A 21640-nucleotide genomic window follows, 5' to 3' on the forward strand; every position below is an offset into this window, starting at 1 on the left:
CTGGATATGGGATTGGTGGTCTATACTCCTTCGGTACTGAATTTTCATTGTTGTCTTACCTCCTCTCCTTCGTTTCTTTCAGCTTCTTATGGTGGCTTCTTTTCAGATTCGGCTAACACTTTCTCACTCCTTAGTGTAACTGATTTCACATGCTCTTTTGGATTGGGTTCGGTGTTACTAGGTAGACTCCCTGGTGGTCTTTCTGAAATCATCTTAGCCAGTTGTCCAATTTGATTCTTGAGTCCTTGAATTGTTGCTTGCTAATTTTTAAGTGCAGTTTCAGTGTTCTAAAAATGGGTTTCCGCTACTAAAATAAACTTTGTCATCATCTCCTCAAGGTTCGACTTTTTCTCTTACTGGTAAGGTTGTTGTTGGAAGCCTAAAGGGGGTGGTGGTCGTTGATTTCCTTGGCCTCCTCATGAGAAATTTGGGTGGTTCCTCCAACCTACATTGTAAGTGTTACTACAAGGATAATTTTGAGGTCAAGGATTATTACCCATATAGTTCAATTGCTCGTTCTCCATGTTGGGGCAATAGGGTGGATATTCTAAATTGTTTAATCCACTTCCATTTGCATCGCACTGCATTACTGGATGTACTTGCGTAGAACCAAGTAAACCATCAATTTTTCTATTCAAAAGTTCTACCTGATTGGAAAGCATAGCAATCGAATCGACGTTAAAAATTTCAGCTGCTTTTGTCGGCTTTGTCCTCATGACTTGCCACTGATAATTATTCAGTGACATCTCTTCTATGAACTCATAAGCATCTTCGGGTGTTTTGTTATTGATAGTTCCACCAGCAGCTGCGTCGATCATTTGTCTAGTCGAAGGATTTAACCCGTTATGGAAAGTTTGAACTTGTAGCCAAAGGGATAATCCATGGTGAGGGCATATTCTCAATAGATCTTTGTATCTCTCCCATGAATCATAAAGTGTTTCTAAATCCATCTGCACAAAAGAAGAGATATCATTCCGTAATTTATCCATTTTAGCCGGTGAAAAATATTTAAACAAAAATTTTTCGGTCATTTGTTCCCAAGTGGTGATTGACCCTTGAGGTAATGAGTTCAACCACTGTTTAGCTTTATTCCTTAATGAAAAGGGAAACACTCGGAGGCGAATGAAATCGTCAGAAATGCCATTGATCTTAAAGGTGTCGCAGAATTCCAAAAAAATTGCTAAATGAGTGTTTGGATCCTCGTCCTGCAAACCATCAAACTGAACAAACTATTGTATCATTTGGATCGTGTTAGGTTTCAGTTCAAAATTATTTGCAGCGATAGTAGGTCTAACTATACTCAATTCAGTTCCTGTTAAAGTAGGTTTAGTATAATCATACATAGTACGAGGAGCAAGATTTTGATCTACTGGATTTGCAGCAACCACAGGAGGTAGCGGATTATTCTGATTATCAGCCATCTCCTCGGTCGTAGTATGGATATCGTCCTCTCTCCTTTCCTCTATGTATTGTAGGCTTCGCCTTATTTCTCTTCGGTTTCTGTGAGCTGTGCTCTCAATTTCACTGTCGAAAAGTAGAGGTCCTGACGGGTTTCTTCTAGTCATAAACTATAAAAACCTGCCGGATGTAAAGAAAAGAAAAATTAGTAAAAAACAAAATTAAATTGCAATAATTAAAAATGGCTAAAGTAATAAAAATTAAACGTTCCTAATATCTTAGTCCCCGGCAACGGCGCCAAAAACTTGATGGTCGTAAAACTAACTAAAAATTTGACTAAGGCAAGCGCACCTATCGAACAGTAGTATAGTTATGGTGAGACCGAAAATATCGTATCCACGAGGACTAAAAGTACTAGTAATTACTATATTTTTTATTATCTAGCCTAAAAATTAAGAGAACGTTTTATTTAAAACTAATTATCTAATTAACTAAGATTGCGACAGAGATTAAAGTTGGAAAATACTTTTTAGAAAACCGATGGAGAAGACAATACCCAAGGAAGAATCCACCTAGACTTCATTTATTACCTTTGAATTAGACGATTTATTCACTTGATTTAATCGGTAGAAATTCCTGATTTATGTTAAATTCTCTTTCGAGACTAAAAACAACTGACTCTAGGTTGATTAATCGAAATCTCTTTCTAATTAAAACCCCTATTGCCTCATTAACTCGATCTATGGACTCCTTTATTAGATTTGACTCTAATCCGGTAGATTTATGTCGTCCTATCTCTAGGATTGCATGCAACTCCGCTTAATTATGAATGATCTACTCTTAAATAGGGACTTTTGCTCCACTGAATAAGCACATCAAAAACCTGAATTAATATCCTGGAATATTAAAGCAAGGGCTAATCTCACAATTAAGAATAAGAACAAGTATTTATCATAACTCAAATAATAATAAGATCCATCTTAGGTTTTATCTCCCTTAGGTATTTAGGGAGTTTAGTTCATAACAATAATGGAAAACATCTCAAAGTTTGAAAAACAAAAAAGCATAAAGAAACCCAAAGAACTTCTAGGAAATTGGATAGAAATCTTCAGTCTTGATGTAGATCCTGCATCTGAGGTGATTCTGATGGCTGTCCTTGAGTATTTTCTACCTTCAACTCTGCGTGTTCCCTTTAATCCTCTTCTAGGGTCTTTAAATAGACTTTGGACTGCCCAAATTAGCCCAAAATTGGCCTTTTCCAAGTAGAATTAGACTTAGGCTCGATAGGGACACGGCCATGTGCCACGCCCGTGTGAAGGTGCTCAGGCCGTATGTAATTCTGACTTGGTTTTTTGTTGCCACGGTCATGAGACATGGGCGTGTGGTTTACCCGTGTGTCACACACGGGCGTGTGGATCACCTGTGTGGAAATGCCTAGGCCGTGTGCCATGCTGAATTAGGCCCATTTTGTCCCTTTTTGGCCTGTTTCTTGCTCTTTTTGCCTTCCAATGCTTGCCTAAGTATAAAACATGAATTTAAAGGATTAGGAGCATCGAATTCAATAAAACCAAGGAAAAATTATTCATAAATATGCCAAGCATGGGGTAATATATATATTACGGTTTATCACTTCCAATACCAAAATCTAGAATTTCTGAAATTGGATTTATCTAGTTGGTTAATGAAAAGGTCCAAATACCAAAATCTACAATTTATATTATATAAGATAATTGTTAAATTTCAATTTTGATCCTCTACTTGTTTTAAGATTATATAGCAATAGACAAATTTAAGTTGTGGTTACTATTCTCTGTTCAAATTTGAGATTTAATATTTATGCTTTAATATTTATCATAATTTGATACCTCAACTTTTGCAATGTCATTAGTTAGTCTAAATATTTTATTCTAATTAAAACCTTAAATTATATTTTAAAAATTGTTAACCTTGTTAAAATTCTTTATTAAATTTCTATCTATCACAATTAAGGTGTAAATGAAATATTAGTATTCAAAAGTTATTCGAGTTCTACTTCAATTTTGTCTAGTTGATCACCATTCACTCATTAATACAAATGTTAGTTACTAATATACCAAGAACCATTTTAAATTATTACTATTTCAAGGAAATTTCAAAGAAAACATCATAGATAGTATATTCTTTTGCCTGCCGAGTTCACAATAAGCATGAAAATGATATCTTTGAACTCTTCTTCTTGTCCTATGTCTCATTTTTCTTTAAAGCAAAAATTGACATCTTCTAACGTTTCTGTTTGTATTTACCATTCATGAAAGCTTGAAAAGCAAACAAAATTTCCGTATTTTTCAAATCTTCTTCTTCGTACTCTTCTCCTTCGTTTTCCTCTCTTTTCAACCGTCAACAAGTCCTGGAATTTGCCCTGTTTCTTGTGGTGATCAACGGATTCGCTTCCCTTTTCGTCTTAGCAACCAACCTGATCTTCATCCCCGTTTTGATCTCTTATGCAAAAATCAAACTAAAGCAGTTCTCACCCTTCCATTTTCTGGTCAATTCATAGTCGAAAATATCGATTATTTGTATCAATGACCCTAATTATTGCCTCCCAAGGCATCTCCTTAAGGGTATGAACCCCTCTGGTACTCCTTTTGAGCCTCAATATGCTGAAAACTATGTGTTTCAAAATTGCTCAAATGGTGCAATATCAAAACAAACTTCCCCAATTAAGGTACATTTCTTGTCTTAGTGGCGAAACTTTCTCTGTGGTGGCCATTCCATAAATCGTCTTGATATGTACGCATCTCTATTATGGACGTGTAGGAAGATAGCTAGCTTTTTAGTACCTGCTTCGGATCCTAAGTATGGTATGAGATTGACATGGCATGAACCCGATTGCACGTCTTGTGAACACAGCGGTGGGAATTGCATGTTCAAGAGTGACATCGGAGCTCTGGTATGGCAAGAAGTGCTAAAATGGGTATAATTTTCAGAGAGGGAATACCCCTGTTATGCATCATAGGGCTTGTGTTACAACTCGGAAGGAAGTCTTAACAATTATTACAAAGGACTTGATGGACCAAGTATTGATGCCTATCCGGTGATTTTGCTTAGTGAAACCCGGCAATTACCAAGGCCTAGTGATAACATTTGCTCAACATGTCTTTGGGAATACCAAGATAATGAAAAGTTAAGTACCATTCCAAACTGTGAGCATTGTTTTCATGCCCTTTGCATCAATGAGTGGCTGAAATTAAAATGTCACAACATCCCCTCTGTTTTATGATTTTACATTGGTTCTCTGATTTTGTATTTCCATTCTCCACAATTACTAAATTGCAGACAACCAATGCAAATTAAAGTGTTAAAACTAACATCTTTCTCTTGCATTCATATAAATATAATTAAAGATATTATGAATTAGTATGATTATAGAATGATATATTAAGAATCAAGATACGCATTATGTTTTGGAAGCTATTTAAATTTTTAGAATTTTAGAGGGCTTAATGAACATTTTCAAAATTTTGACAACTTCAATTAAAAATTATAAAAACTTAATAAGAATTTTTAAAAATTTTGGGAGAATTAATTAAAATTCATAAAATAAATATTAAAGAGTCTTGAGGAGATTTTACAGAATATTGGGAGGCTTAATTAAAACTTAAAGGGCTTAATGGTAATTCCCAAAAGTTTTGGGAGGCTAAGTCACCTCTTTGGTTTCCCTGAGGATCCTCCTTATAGAATCTTTGGTCAACGATAGTGAATACTATCGAAGTTGGCATAGATTATGTGATGTGTTTTCATTGGCCACTACTTTTTCAACATCAATAGCTTCAGGGGTAAAAAGTACAATTGAGTAACAAGCACTAAAATGGGATAAAAAATATTTAGGTATCAATGTATAAAAACGGGATAATTCAAGGGTCAAATCATGAATAAACCCAAGGAAAAAAATAGTGGGAATGACTGTAAGTCTCCAAGTGGGCTAAGCTAGACCCAGTATTCTCAATGGTGGCCCATTCTATTCGCCACAAACGGATGAAATTTACACGAAAAAATTAAAAACAGGTACTGAGGGCAACAAAAGAGCTGTACGGAGAAATACAGGGGAGTTGATCCCTGTTCTGTTTCGAGTTTCGAAGTGCACCTTGTTGGTTTCTGCACCTAACAAGACTTTTGCTCTTTCGAACTCAGCACTGTGATGTGAATGAAACCCTGAGTTTTTGCTTCTTACTTGCGGTACTCTCTTTGAACTCCCAGATTTTAGCTTCAGAAAATCTCACTGTATGGCCTCTTCTTAGTGATTTAGTTCTATTTGTTAGAAATGAACCTCGAGGCTTTGGTTTTTAATATATTTTAGCTGCATTTATCTTGCCTTGTTAATGGTTTTAATTTGATCGTACCCTTTCTTTTGTTAGAGGAATTTCTATTCTTTGTACCAATGGCGTTTAGGCGTAGCCTTTCCAGGAGAGCAACCCTAATAGCTAGACTATATCAACCGTCATTTGCCTACATTGTCCATGAAGATGACCGTAAAAATCATCCTTTAAACGAGTCCTACTCCCAGCCAAAACCTAGCAATTTGTTTCAACAAAGATCTTTTGGAACTGGGTTTAGTAATTCATCATCAGGTTTTGGTGTGTTGTTTCAAGATAGAAGATGTTCCAAACTATCTCTCATTCCTAGCACTGGTGTGTCGTTTTTTCGTTATATGTCAACTAAAGATAATGATGGGGCAGATGAGATTGAGTTTATGACTGATGGGGCAGATAGGATTGGGCTTATGACCGATATTTCGGAAACTCTTAAGGATAGTTCTTTTGAAGCAGTGGCTTCGCAGTTTCCTGCTGTGAATGAGGTTGCTGTTGCTGCTGCTGATTCTTGGTTACCCATTGCTGCCGTACAGTACGTTATCGATGCAGTTCATTCTTCTACTGGCTTGAACTGGTAATTCCTGCTTCTAATTATTTAGGTTTTTTGTATTTATGTAAATGTACCAAGAACGAATGGAATGAACTATGAATTGGATTTAAATCTGATGATTTAAACTATCTACCTGATCTATATTTCAAATGGCCAAAAGGGTGGCAAGCATAAACTATCAGTGCTATAAATATAAGGACTTCGATCTATGAAACACTGATCTCCATTCTCCAATATATGTAATCTGTCAGATTCTAGTCAAACCAGTTTGCTATTATCTCTTGCACATGGTTGAATTAAATTTATTGCATGCAACATGATGACAAATAAATCTTAATGAGAATCTGCGTGGTGTGTCTTATGCGATATGTATCTTGTGACTTCTTAGGCTTCCTATTTGTTTCAGGTGGAGTTCCATAGTTGTGACAACACTTTTGGTTCGAGGTTTAACTCTTCCATTTTTGATAAGTCAACTTAAAGCTACTGCAAAAATGACGGTGTGTGATGTTTCTGCTTCTTTTTCTTGTCATGTTCTTTTACCTTGTAGCATGCCCTTTGTTCTTCACTTATTTTATTCATAGCCCGAAGTCTATGTACAAGACATTACTTTTGTGATTACCATGTATATGAAGCCACAACTTGATAATATGCAAATACTGGATGATTCGCATTTGGATGATATCAGCATGTGGTATCTTGCCTTTGTACCTTGTTAGTGGTAAAATGGGAAAAGAAAGAACTGAACAACCCTATCTTATTCATCTAATTCTAGAAGATATAATATGCCTCTGCATGATCTGTACATTTTTGCCACAAAAAAAAATTCAACTTTTCCTAGTATGAATGCAATAGTATCCGTTGATTATTACTGAATTTTGACAGGTGTAAGAACAAAGAAAGGAAACTTATTTTCTCTCTAAGATATTCTTTCTCCTCGAATGTGACTTCAGTTTTGTAGCTTAGAGACTGTTCTTTTTTATTTTTCATACCTTCATTAATGGGAAAATCTGTTCATTTGAATTTTTCTCTGCTGTCTTTATCCTGCAGTTACTTAGGCCACAATTGGAGGAAATCAAGGAGCGCATGCAAAGAACGGTCTGGTGCCAGCTTTTTCTGTGATTTGTGTTATTATTTTGAATAATCTACTTTGTGGATAGCATTCCGGTATCTGATTTTGTGCATAATCCTAGAGCATTTTCAGATTCCATGGATGTTCTTGTTTCTTTTATAATAGCTTGAAATAAAACTTAAAAATTTCTACCTATTTTCTGCAGGGTATGGATCCCCAGGCAGTAGCTGAAGGTCAAAATGAAATGCAAAAGCTTTTCAAGGAGTAAGAACTTTTCCAGTAGGACAGCTCATTTTCCTGTTTAGAGTGCATGTTGCATAGCCCTTGGTTCCATGATTGAATCACTAAAATCATTTAAATGTTTTTTCATTTTAATAATTGCAGATATGGTGTAACTCCTTTTACTCCACTGAAAGGGTTCTTTATTCAGATGCCAATCTTTATCAGCTTTTTTTTAGGCGTAAGATAAATCGTTTTTTCTAAAGGTTCTGTAAGGATTACTAGTTTGGTTGTAGAATTGAATGTATTACATTCAGATTTAGACTTGTCTTTCACCCTCAGATTTCCAATATGGCTGAGAAAATGCCATCATTTAAATCCGGTGGAGCTTATTGGTTTATAGATCTCAGTACACCAGATAGTTTATGCATCTTTCCAGTTTTGACGGCTCTGACATTTTGGATAACAGTGGAGGTAAGCTTCCATTTTTGTAGATAAAAGGAATGCATTGAGAGGTATAGGTTATGCCTTTCTATCATCGACTCGGTTTTAATTAAATGCTTGATGCCCTCAGTGCAACATGCTAGAAGGTACGGAGGGGAATCCTTCTTCTGGAACTACAAAAAATGTTGCTAGAGTCTTTGCTGCTCTATCGGTTCCATTGACCATGAATTTCTCAAAGGTATTTCCACTTCCATTTTCCAGTTTCTGCACTTTCTTTCGAATATCAGTTGTCAAAACAATATTTTAAGAATTTTACTTGCCATACAAATAATCTGGGTTTACATTCTAGTTTCCTTTAACAAGGTCATAAAATTGATTTGCATTGCCTACTCTAACAAGTTCTTTGGGAGCTCTTTGTATCTCATATAAATCCTGAAATTTTTAGCCAAACCCAAAAAGGAGGACGATATTATTTGCTGATATATAATGATGATGACGACGATGACAATGATGTTAACTTCCATCTCATTTGTGTCCACAGGCCATTTTCTGTTATTGGATTACATCAAATGTATTTTCCCTCGCCTATGGACTAGGTAAGTCCTTAAAACTTTACATTTCCGATCAATTTTAGGCTTTATCAAGATTTCTCTGTAGTTCTTTGTATATTTTCCATTCAAAATTTTACTTTTGCAGTGCTTAAGGCTCCTGGGGTGAAGGCAGCTTTAGGTGTTCCGCTAATACCTAAGCCTCCGGCTGGTACCACACCGCGGCCTTCTATCAATCTGTATTCAGCTTTCAAACAACCCGAAAGAACAGCATCACATCAGTCTACCTCACCACCTGATGAACCAACAAAAGCATCGCATAAAAAAATTTCGTCGTCTTCGACCATGGATCAGAGGATTAAAATTTTAGAGAGACAATTAAAGGGAAGGAAGAAAAACAAGAAGAGGTGAGAAAAGCTTCCTTCCTAAAATGTTGAAATGCCATTAATTTCCATAAATGTATTAGGAATTTGCTTCATTTAAGGCCATAGAAACAAACTGACACTGAGTTGTTTTATGAAACTGAGTAGTTTTAGAATTTTTCCTTCTCCCCATAGTTTGGGTGTTTTTGGTTTCTACTGGTAATGAATGTATTCACATCATTGAGGGACTTCAAATACAGTTAACATTACAAGGAATATTATTCTGTCCATTTGTTCTTTTGTTTGCATTTAATATATTTCAATCGCCATTAGAGGATTAAATTAAAATTTATTAGTTTTATTTGATCATGGGTGTCAACTTTTGAGTATATTAAAAATGTTTTAAAAGAAAACACAGTACCAAGCCAGATGTTAACGACTATACCTATTTGCAATCACCATTTTCATGTCTACTGTATAAACAATGGAGTGGCTTGAGCTCAACCAAACAAGTATCAAAACAAAAGTTGAAGAAAACCCATTAAGTACCTTTGGATGAAAATTGAAGAAAAACAAAAGATAGATAGAAATGACTGACAGTCACTGGACCAAATATTGCAAATAGTGGCCCATCCAGCTTCGCTAAGGTATTACCACTTCCCCTTTTCCCTGTTTATCCACATTCTTTTGTATATAAGTTTTCAAAACAATAGCTAATCCGGGCTTTATTTAACAGTTTCCCTTAACAAGCTCATAAATGAATCTTGCTTTCAGGTCATATTATTTGTGGATATATATATCCATCAAATTGTTCACATGTTGGGGCAAATATTGCACTTCCAAAATATGAGTTGAACAGTTTGACGTGTTATACATTGTTCTTAATAATATTTTTTATTGTATAGCGTATATCTTAAAGTTCAATAAATTATTCGTTATAAAAAGTGAACTAACCTATTTATAGGATTTCAACTAGCAAAAATAATAATAATAATAATAAGTTGAGTAAAAGTGGATTTCACTTAATCAAAATAGTTAAAAAAATGGTTCAATGAATTTAGATTTAACTTCAATCTGTTAAATTATTTGTAGCTTGACTAAATATAAGTGTTATCAGTTAAGTGATTTGCTTTTTATATACAAAATATACTAATCTACACTACATTAATCTTTCAGACTCAATTCTCGTGCACATCAGTGTACTCTTAAAACTTAATTATTGTGTTATTGAATTACATCAAATTTGTTTGTAAATTTTATGTTTTGAATCAATTAAACAGTCTTTTTAAAGATATGTGAGTTCTACCATCAACTGGTATTAAGCTTTCCAACTCACTCTCAAACAACCTCATTAACTGCGGACCCAACAAAGGCATCACATCAAAGCACATGGTCATTTTAAAGAAACAAGTAAAAGGAAGGAAGAAAAACAAGATAATGTGAGAAACGTTGAAATGCCATTCATTTCCACACTTGTTAAATGCTGTTCTAAATATATCTTATAAGAATTTGCTTCATATATGGCTCACTAATTTGGGGCCATAGAAACAAACTGACAGTGTGTTATTTTTAGAATTTTTCTTCGGACCCTGGGATTTTGGAGGTTTTTGTTCACAGCATATTGACTAATTTAAGGGGTTTTTTTTTTTTTTAGGTGTATCTGTTTAACTAACATTCAACATACTTAAGGATTAACGAAGACATATAGTTTAATAAAATTTTAAGATTGATATTGACATATAACATATATACATTAATGGACTTCAAATACAGTTCAGCATTAAATAGGACAATATTCTGCCCTTTTCTTCTTTGTTTGTATTCAATAATAATAATAATAAAGCTCCATAACTCTATAGGCAAGCTTGGTTTGGTATTATTGCAAATTTGCATTAACTTCTTTTCTTTTCTTAACTTTCCTATCATCTCCACTCATAGATTTTTTTTTTAATTTTATTAATAATAATTAATTAAGTTTTAATTCAGCTGTTCTTATATTAATTAAGAGGATGTAAATTTGAACAAATTTAAATGTGATTTTTTTCAATTTAACAATATAGAGGTTATTGATTCAATAATTTAAGACTTGAAGGTTATGGGTAGAAATATGAAAATTTCTTTTTCTTTTTTGTTTTTTTTTTTTGAAGGGATAATATATATTACATTTCTTGTAAATCATGCACTTTGTTTTTCAGGAAAAAGAAAAATTGTTTTGACTTTTCAGCAAATAAAGAATTATTTGACTATTTGTTTGATATAAATATTTATTTTCTCTATTGATATTATAGAGGAATTAAATTAATTTAAGCGGATGGTTATAAAAGTTTAGGAAATTTTGGTTCCTCAAAAATTTAGGAATTATGGTTTCTCTTCAAACTCTTAAAATTTTTGAAAATTCTTATTAATTGCTTAAAAACTTAATTAGATCCTAGTTGTTTGTTTTTTAATTTTATTAAATTCTTAATTTTTAAAAATTTTACTAAACATCCCAAAATTTAATCTTAAAATCTGATACTGTATAATGAATATAGTTATATGATTAAATTCGATAATGATATGTTATTTAAAATTTAAAAAGATCATTTTAAATGATATAGCATCATGTAATTCAAATATAACAAAAATGAATGGATGAATTCATTCTCATTTGCGTAGACATCTAAACGTTGGTCCACAAACGTGTTAGGAAAGGTTTCAGGGTTGTCATGCTATTTGCATTTTTAACGTTAGTTGACCTAGCAAGTTCCGTGACCGGTTCAATAACGCTAACTACAACCTTTTAAATCTTTTAAACCAAGTGTGATGGCAAACTTTCGTCATTGCAACAATCCAACATTTTGTTATTTAAAATTCTCAAATAAACTTTAATCCTTCATAAATTAATTTGTTCGAAAGCGAGTACTTGTATATATTTTCTTAAAATTTATATATTTATTAATTTCATCTTGACTTAATAAATTTAACTTATAATATTTATACATTTTATTAATATTTATTTTGAATTAAATTAAATTTATTATTATACCAATTAAAATTATGTATAATATCATGATGATTAATTAAAATTAAGAAGGGATTGTTGTTATGTTAATTTAGAAATAAAATTTAATTTGTTATTCAATTTGAATTTGTGTAGTACCGAATGAAAATGAATGGTTTGGGTATATAGGTAGGGCTATGGTAGTTAAGTTGTTTGTCTGGTTAGCAGTTAGAGGATTATATTGGACAAAATCAAAACTTCCTTTTCTTGCAAAGGCAACTGATTGCCAAACCTCTTGCTACTTCTGGAAAATTAATTTGACCCAGCCCGTTGAATTTAATGAAAATGAATTTTTTATTTAATAATTTAAAACTTCTTTTTAGACTCAGTAATAAATGTAATAATATTATGATACGAAAACCACAGGTTTAACAAATAAATAAATAATATAATAAACATGAAAGATGAATATATATATATATATATATAATTAATATGTAAATTTAGAGTGCGTTTACTTTTGAGATTTCTAAAATGTTAAAATTTTAGAATTCATCCATTCAGAAAAGTTAAAATTGGTAATTGTTTTGTTTGGATAAATATTTGATTTAGAAAAATTAGATTATTAAAATTTTACAATTTTTAAAAAATTATAATATAAATAATATTTTAAAATTTTATAAATAGTTTTCATAAAATTAAATTTAAAATTATATATTATAATTAAATAAAATGAAATTTGAAATTTAAATTTATTATCTTATATGTATCAACAAAATTATATTATAGAAGGCCCATGTGCATTAAATCAAATAAAATTCTTGATGAATTTTGAAAACTACCTATTTGAGTGGAGTTTAGAAATAGAATTGAGCTATTAGAATCCCTTCCAAATTATTGACAAATTTTAAAATTCTTTAATATATCTCCTATACAAATAAATTCATTTTAAACTTTAATAACCTTGATACAAATGAAATCTTTCCTACAAATTTCTCACTCAAACACACCCTTAAGGTATATATATTTTATTTTAAAGAAACTTTTAACTCAACTAATATTTTTTTCCTTATAATTACTAATGTTAAAAAAAAATGTTAAATGATATAATGGGGGTGGTTCACAGTGTAAGGCGGCACAAAGAGCCATTAAAATGAGGGTGATTCACATTGTAGGTGATGCGAAGGACTATTCAAATGAGGGTTTGAGAAGGCAAATGTTGGATTTGAGCAAAGTATCAATACTATGTTTCTTTTTCTTACCCACCCTTCCTCTAGGAAGGGATATTTATATATGGATGAGAGCTTAAAACATGTCTCTTATCTTATGATTACCTTTCTAAGAGAGCCCGACATAGGCCAAAATTAAGGTATGGGCTAGATGTGACCACCCTCTAGTGTCACCGGCCATTGTTTGAAACCTGTGACTATTACACAAAATGAGTCCCATAGAGGTCTATCGATTAGATGGGGCTCACTTGAGCCACGAGAACTGGCCTAATTCAAATAATTCATAAAGAAACTTGTCTTTTTGAAGCTTAAGTGGCCCAATGAAGTAGATATGGAAAATTAGGGTACCTTGGTGAAAAGGAAAATTAATCTTAGAAGATTGGAGGGAATAAAATCTGATAAGATTAGATTAGATTTGATTGTGTAATCTTGTAAATCCCTTAATTGTAGGGATATGCTTCATCTTGTCCGTCAGTGTAAATTTAGCTAGACCATTGGATTTGGGGAGCACAACTATAAATAAATAGTCTCCCCCTCATTTGTAAATCACCCATTGTTAGGGGTGTAAATGAATAGAAAGTTCGATGAACTATTCATGAACCGTTTGTATAATATTCATTTATGTTCGTTTATTAAGCTAAATAAACGAGTATGAACAAAATTTTTATATTCGTTTCATAAACGAACTAACACGAACAAAAGTGTGTTTGGTTCATTTATGTTCACGAACAAGCTCATTTAAAAGCTTATTTATTGGCTCGTTTATAAGCTTGTTTATTGACTTGTTTATGACTCATTTATTTATTAATGATATTTTCTTATAAAAATATTAAAATAATATCCCCTCTATTTTTATATTTGAATTTCAACTTATTAATTTAGGATATATATTATATTTGCAATCACTATTGATAATCAACTGATTCACTAATAAAAGAAACTTTTTTTACACCCTCTATCGAAGCAATAAATGCAAACTCACTTAATTGGCTCACCCTAATTGAGAAATCTAACAGCCACACGAGTTAAATCAAACAAATAATAAAAGAAAACCTAAAATAAAAATAACAAAACACCTAAGTCTTCAATAGAGGGTAACTGAACAGTTCTCATTTCTTCCTACAACCGACTCAATCAGTGATTATTTCCAGTAACTTTCAACTTTTGCAACCTTCCACTCTGATGATCTCCTTTTGGTCTTGATTGTTTTTCTATTGCCGATTTGGCACTCCCGAGCTTTTTGTAACTTCTTGTTTTATCCCGTCTTTACTTAATAATTCCATCATTTCCTCCCATTTGTATTTGCCTTCTTCCCTCCATCACCAGTTCTTTTACTCTCATTGGGGCTTCTTTTATCTAGTATCTGGCTGTTTCAAACCTCTTGCCTTCCCGAGTCAGTCCATGCGCTACGGTGTTTGCTTCTCTAAGTACGAATCTAAACTTTATCTCTTAATATATTAAAGAGATAAATGGGCGGTTAAAGCTTAAAAACAACTTTCAAGCTACATATAAAGAATGTAGTCAAGTAAACGGGAGTGAAGGTGGAACGGTGAACGAGAGTTTCAAGGAGGTGGAGGTGGTCAATTAAAAGGAGTGAAGGTGGGGATGGAGGGAGGCTTTAGGGGTATTTTTTGGATTGAAACAATAAGTTTAAACAAAGTAAGAGAAAGATAAATGAAATAGATGCATAGAGAATTGATGTTTAGTCTATTTTGATTATGGTTTATTCATTAATTAGTGGTGTAAGTGTTATCCAAGAAAAATTGTCAAAATTTTTCTTCTTACATTTCTTTCAATGGTCAGAGTTTTTACATTTATGCATGATTATTATGACATGATCGAAGTAGGAGACTTTTTATAATTTTTTTAATACAAAATGATATTGTCATCTTTGAAATTCATAACCAAAAAACCATAGTAAATTCAGTGAAAGTTATGGTCTCTCAACTTGATATGATCATTTTTTTAATAACATTCTTATAGCCTGTTGTTGTTTTGACCCATGTATTAAGCCTACTCTCTTGACTCTTGCTTGGTCAGATGGGATCTTTTTGCCCATCTCTTAATTACAGTCTGCTGTTTTTTTTTAAAAATTTAATGTATTAATCATTTATAAAGAATTTATATTAAGATTTTGTTGCATCCTTTGATAGATTTTATTGTTCAACTTCATCAGTCTGAGACTTTTTTTTAATCAAAGATCAAAGAATTTGCTGCATCTCTTAATAGATTCATCATTCAACTTTATCAGTCATCACAAATACTCGATTTTTATTTCCCAATGATATGCAAAAGAGTTTTCTTTTCCTTTTTTTGTTTCATATATTAGCAATATGCATATCCTCTTAAGATCCAACTCTTTCTAACAGTCTCTCCAAAAATGATGTTCAGTGAGGCCACAAAGAGTTCGAGGGAGACATTTTCAGATCTTTATTTGTGGTATATCATTCTCTTTTATCTTGTTTAATCAATTTATTTTAGTATAAATTAAGGTTGAGACCTTTCAAGTTGGAATTATAATTTCATAACTATTATTTTGCTATTATTATATCAAAATTTAGCTTTATGAAATATTGCTTTTGTAACGCCCACAATTTGGGCCTAGAAGGAATGGGCCTTGAGCATGGGAACAACTAGGAGACTGCACGTAAGTATTTAGTTGTGCAAGGAAATGACACAAACGCATGTTTTTTTCAGTGGTTAAGTGCTCTGGGAAGTGTTTGAGAGGTTTTGAGTTCAAACTTGGGCTTTAGCAGAAATTTTAATTTTAAGTGAATAGGGCCCTTGGTTCTAGATAGTAGGTTTCTTTAATTAAATTAGGTAATATATGACACAAATAAGCGTGTGGTCTAGTGGCAAGATGGAGTGTTGCTTTTGCTGGGGGACTTGAGTTCGAGTATTAGGTTGCACAGTGGAGAATTTATTTTACTGTTGAGCTGGGTAGGTGGTGGAGTTGGTTTGAAACTCTGAGGTTGAATTGGTCATGAGAGTTTGAATAGAGTTTGAATGGGGCATTGGAGTGATTTGTGGAGAGAATCATGGAGAGGATTGGGAAGAAAATCAATGAGAGGATTATGGAGAGATTTTAGAAGAGGATTAAGGCAGTTTGAGGGTGGTGATAGTAGTTGGCCGAAAATGGGATTGCCCATGATGAAAAATTTGGTCATAGGCTTTTATTGTCGAATTTGCCAGTTTTTGCTCTCTTTTGGCGGTAGCTTCTCCTCTTTTGTGTCGATCGCTCATAAGTTTAGTTACTTGTTTGTCAGCCGTATTCTTTTGGTAACCATTTGGGTGCTTTAGTGTTTCATTTTGGGGCTTTCTTCTGACCGAACACTCTTCCCTCCTCAACCTATTGCCGAATATCATTGGTTTTCTTCTTCTTCTCAAATCGGTTTTACTCTAGCCGTATCCCTTCTTTTTTTTTTCTATTTCCTCTCATTCGAGTCTTCTGTATTATTTGGTTTCCATTCCTTTCTACATTGTAACCGTAATCGATTGTTCTTACTCTTTTTCCCTTCTCTTCATTTTTGCATTGTAGCCGAATACTCTATTTTCTTCTTCTAAACTTTCAGTTGTGGACTTGTGAAGTTCGACTAATCAGGTGTGAGGGTATGTATATTTTTCCTCTCTCTCTCTTTCTCTCTTCTGTCGCACTGATATCTAATATCTCCCTTTGTGGCTATTTTGCTGTTAGGATTCAATGCCCCTATCTTTTGGGTACTTTCAGCTCTTGTGTGGTGTGAGTCGAATCTACTTCTCTTCTAATTTAGATCCTACGTTTTGGTAAACGATTGCTCTTCTAGTTCAACTATTTTCTTTTGTGGTGGTTGATAAGGTTTTATTAGAATGTAGACAACTATTAAGGCCTAGGGATTGGGCTCTTGCAGTGAAGTGGTAGACAAACTTCCATTGGCCGGTCTAGCAAGTGGAAGGTAATCTTGTGGTGAAAGGAATTTGATTAAGGCTTGCTCAAACTCATTTGCTAGACATCTAACGATAGCTTTTGTGAAATAGGTTAGAATACTCGTGGTATTGTTGCATCCTTGTGATCAGGTGTGTATTCACACACTGAATAGACTGTAGATCGGCAAAAGCCGAAAAATTGAAAAGTCGAAAAGCCGAAAGAATGGCCTTTTGGCCACATAGGTGTGCGAACGCACATGTGGTAAGCCAAGCCCACGAATCATGGGCGTAAGACTGTAGAGGCCACCATAGGCATTCCTATGGGTTTAGGCCGTTCTGGGCCACGATGGACCGAAACGGGCTATGTGGGCCGAATAGGCTTGTGGGCTCTACACGGATAAATTCCACAATATATGGTAATTATTGGACTGGGCTGTGTGGTTCGCACAGTCGTGGTAATTTTTGGGCTTGATAGGCCACATGGGCGTGTAGGCCTACTTGGGCCTATTTACTCTGTTAGGATCGTTAAGGTTACACGAGTCGATCGAGGCGATTGTAGACCTTCTGATGGATCAAAAAGGGTACCTGGACCCCAAAGCAGGTAAAATAACCAAAATACCCCTATTGGATAAAATGACTATTTTACCCCTCGAGGGTAAATGACTGATTTGTGCGACGATATAACTGTTCTTTCTGAGTATGACATTCTGTATACACGTATGATTTATGACATGACCTTGTGCATGGGGTTGGGATACTGTTATGGAGGAAGTATACTGATATAGTCGCACGGGCCGCACAAGACGATTGTGGACCTAAGGTTACATGGGTCGCACAAGACAACTGTGGACCTACTGATGGCTTTATGCCGCTACTGATGTCTTTGGGCCACTATTAATGGCTTTGTGTCGCTACTGACGGCTTCGTGCCGCTACTCATGGCTTTGTGTCATATACTGATATTATTACTGGCAGCTCTGCTGCGTTACTGTTACTGGCAGCTTTGTTGCGATATTATTACTGGCACATTTGCTGCGATATTGGTGCGTTGGCTAGGTGGGTCGACTTTGTCCGCACATGGTGTGTTGGTGGTATGGAGCGGTGTGTTGGCTGGATTGGGACAGGTTGCATTATTTTGATTGCATTGTTACTGCATTGGGCTAAGGCCCACACTGTTACTATTCTGTAATGGGCTTAGGCCCAGACTGTTACTGATCTAGGCTTAGGCCCAGACTATGTTATTCATTGTTTGTTTGATATTGGGATTACACAATGAGTTTTCGTAAACTCACCTATTTGTCTTAACTGTTCAGGTAATCCTTAGGCGGATCGATGCTGCGAGGGACTCAGATATGGCCACACTATTGTTTTTGTTTTCTTTTATTTGCTATTAGATTTCGTTTTGGGTTTTGAATTATGTAATAAGACCTCTCTAATTTTGTTTGTTTTTAATTTGGGTTTTTTTGTTTATTATGATTTATATATGTTGAACGTAGAATGCGATTTTCCAAAATTAGAACTGTTTTAAAAACACTACATTTTTGCAACACTTTTGAAATGCTTCCGCAACAAACAGAGTTTAAAAAGTAATGACAATTTAAAATGAATAACAAATAGCTAGAATGATTTGAGATCTAACAAAGAGGCCCTAAATTTCCAAACAGGTTTCATCAACAAAAGCAAGTTTTCGAAAAGCACTCCAATGTGACACCGCTTGATTCAGCTATAACGTCTAGGCCGGGTTTTGGGTGTTACAGCTTTAAACCTGATGCACATTATTGTTGTTCCTACTTAGATGATTTTTAAAGATATTTCATATTATTAATGGTAAAAGAAAATTATTTGAAATGGTGATCTATTACTTGTTTAGCCTATGTGTATTATTGCTTTTATAAAGCTTGTTCATTATATTTGGTGTTATTCATTAATAATGATTTAAGTTTTAATTTTTAAGTATGTCTTATAACTTAGAACAAGGTCATTATTCTTATTTATGTACTGGTTCATCATCATTGGTGGTTGTCATTGAAGGAAATGGAATTTTCAATGCTCAGGATACTACTCATAAAAGACCAACATCTGATGGGGCTGGGTGTTTGGATGATATTGAAGTTGCCACTTATACAATGAGAAATAGAAAGAAGACATCAATTGTTTGGAAGGAACTGGCCATAGTTAAGCTTGCTGATAGGATCGAAAAAGTGCAATGTAATCACTGAAAGATTAAACTTGCCAAGAACCAAGATGGTACAACTACACAATATAAAAGGCATTTAGCTTGTTGTGTGAAACGTCAAGTATCTTTAAAGGGACAAGGCAATCTTTTTCTACCACTACAAGCACCTAGATCTGATAGTGCAAGTGGTATCCAGACTTGGAAATATGACCAAGCAAAGATCAGGAAAGTTGTTTCTAACATGATAATGGTTCATGAGTTTCCTTTTGCATTTATTGAGTATGATTTATTCACTTTGTTCAAGGCATGGTCTTAACAGCTCATTTTGTGGACTCGGATTGGAATTTACAAAAAAAAGTTTTGAACTTTGTTGATGTGCCTCCTCTGCATAGTGGAGTTCTTGTATATGGCGCATTGTACAAATGTTTACAAGACAAGGGTGTTGAAGGAAAAGTGTGCTCAATTTTCATGGACAATGCTTCTTACAATAATGCAGCTGTAAGGATGTTGAAAGATAGCCTTTCATTTCATAAAAGGCTTCTTTTGAATAAGAAATTGTTTCATATCCGTTGCTATGCACACATCTTGAATCTATTGGTGCATGATGGTCTTTTCAAAATTGAAGATGTAATTGATAATGTAAAGGAAAGTGTGAAGCATATCATAGCATCCACTGTGCGTTTGACTATGTTCAGTGATATTGTTAAATAACTTTAGTTGCCAAACAAATGGCTGATTCTAGATTGTTGTACATGGTGGAATGCAACATATGCTATGATGTCATGTGTATTCGAGTTTAAGGACGTATTTCCGCAGTATGCTCAATGAGATGCAAGTTATAAGTATTTGCCAAGTGATGAAGATGGGTGAGGGTTGAGGAAGTTTATTCTTTCTTGGCACTTTTTAATAAGGTTACCAACATTATCTCAAGTAAACAATTTAAATATATCTAATTTTATTTCATTATTTATTAATTTTCATTTATTTAATTTAATTTAATACATGATATTTCCTTTATAAATATTAGGTTCTGAATATCCAACTTCAAATTTGTTTCTTCCTAAACTTTGGAGTATCAAAGTGTTATTAATAGAGAAATCTTTGAGTGGGGAACTTTGGATAAGACAAATGGCTGATAAAATGAAAAGAAATTTGATAAATATTGGGGTGAATGTAATTTTCTTATTTCTATCACTGCTATACTAAATCCTAGGAATAAGATGAAATTGATTGACTTCAATTTTTGGGTTATTTATTTTGAAGAGGAAACTCCTTGACAAATTAACATTGTGTGTGATAGTCTATATGAGATTTATAGGGAATATGTGGATGAATAGCAACAGCTAATGTTGGCACATAAATGGAAAATGATGTGCAAGAAAGTGGTGTCAACAATGCTTCTACCACTAGTAGAATAGGTAAAAGAAAAGTTATGACTGGGAGGTCCAATTTTGAGAGATATATTAGGTGTGTTGACATAGTCAACAATGTTAAGTCTGAACTAGATATAAACTTGGAAGAAAGAGTGTTCATTTGTAAGGAAAACTATGGTGATTTTGATGCCTTAGAGTGGTGGAAGGTTAATAACCTCAAGTTTCAAATTTTATCAAAAATGACTTGTGAAATCTTGTGTATTCCTATTACCACAGTGGCTTCAGAATCTACTTTTAGTGGTGGTAGAGTGATCGATGCATATCGTTCATCTTTAAGAACTGATACAATGCAAATGTTATTTTGCGGTTCCGATTGGTATCAAAACTTTTATAGGTTGAAAAAGAAAGCCAAAGTGAGTAATTTTAAGTATTTGTTCTATTTATTTAATATTTGAAATATTATTTAATTTTTTTATCGAATTTTAATTTTTTATGTAGATTAAAGTAGAAATGAAAGAAATTTCTTTACTTTGAAGTTAGAATTTTGAAGGATTTCAAAGGTACGTTATCTAGTAATTTTCAAGTTTTTATGTTGTTGCCTTATTGAATTTGATGGGTGAAACTCATAGATTTTCTGATTTGGTGTTTTCAAGATGTGGTTTCATTGGATTCATTGTAAGGGAATGTGTTATTTATGTTGTCAACCTTTCTAGTTGGTTTTTACTGTAGCATTTTTGGTGTTATCTTTTTGAATTGCTTCTCTTGTAATATGTTTTGTTTTGTATTGATCAAATTACTTGTTTGCAACTTAATTTTTTATGATATTACAAATACCTCCTTCAAATTTAGAACTCAACAATTGTCATGTTGAAATGTAAGTTTTATTTAGTTGGTTTTATTTAATTTAAATTTTTTGTTTGTTTGTTTAGTTAACATTCACGAACATAAACGAACATGTTCGCGAAAGCTAAACGAATAGAGCTTGAACACACCAAATAATAAACGAACCGAGTTCGAACATGATATTAAAAATTTAAAGGA

General features: G+C 33.5%; 1 protein-coding gene, 1 long non-coding RNA gene and 1 other non-coding gene across 4 annotated transcripts; all 3 read left to right on the forward strand.

The window, feature by feature from the left end:
• The first annotated feature begins 876 nt into the window (after positions 1–876).
• On the forward strand, positions 877–982 carry LOC128281954 (small nucleolar RNA R71). The gene has a single exon (XR_008272249.1). It is a non-coding gene; the product is annotated as a small nucleolar RNA R71 (small nucleolar RNA).
• A 4380-nt stretch (positions 983–5362) lies between these two features.
• LOC108467931 (mitochondrial inner membrane protein OXA1-like) lies at positions 5363–9215 on the forward strand. 2 transcript variants are annotated; one of them, XM_017768760.2, is made up of 10 exons: positions 5363–5658; positions 5793–6321; positions 6704–6794; positions 7345–7392; positions 7572–7630; positions 7751–7826; positions 7928–8059; positions 8160–8267; positions 8571–8625; positions 8726–9215. In XM_017768760.2, exons 2-10 carry the CDS (start codon positions 5816–5818, stop codon positions 8986–8988), a joined length of 1338 nt encoding a protein of 445 aa, XP_017624249.1. In that variant the 5' UTR covers positions 5363–5658; positions 5793–5815; the 3' UTR covers positions 8989–9215. The 2 variants fall into 2 exon arrangements, with proteins under 2 accessions (XP_017624249.1, XP_017624247.1); XM_017768758.2 differs by having other exon boundaries at positions 5370–5613.
• A 4950-nt stretch (positions 9216–14165) lies between these two features.
• LOC128296149 (uncharacterized) lies at positions 14166–18563 on the forward strand. Its single transcript, XR_008286747.1, has 3 exons — positions 14166–14807; positions 15540–15587; positions 18364–18563. It is a non-coding gene; the product is annotated as an uncharacterized LOC128296149 (long non-coding RNA).
• Positions 18564–21640: the final 3077 nt, after the last annotated feature.

The sequence above is a fragment of the Gossypium arboreum genome, chromosome 1, assembly GCF_025698485.1.
Source record: "Gossypium arboreum isolate Shixiya-1 chromosome 1, ASM2569848v2, whole genome shotgun sequence".
Lineage (NCBI taxonomy): Eukaryota > Viridiplantae > Streptophyta > Magnoliopsida > Malvales > Malvaceae > Gossypium > Gossypium arboreum.

Excerpts from the sequence above, each read along its gene's own strand:
- LOC108467931 (XM_017768760.2), top strand. The coding sequence starts at position 5,816 with ATGGCGTTTAGGCGTAGCCTTTCCAGGAGAGCAACCCTAATAGCTAGA. Across the intron at positions 7,631-7,750 it reads ATGCAAAAGCTTTTCAAGGA|ATATGGTGTAACTCCTTTTA; the intron begins GTAAGAACTTTT and ends TAATAATTGCAG. Across the intron at positions 8,060-8,159 it reads CATTTTGGATAACAGTGGAG|TGCAACATGCTAGAAGGTAC; the intron begins GTAAGCTTCCAT and ends TGATGCCCTCAG.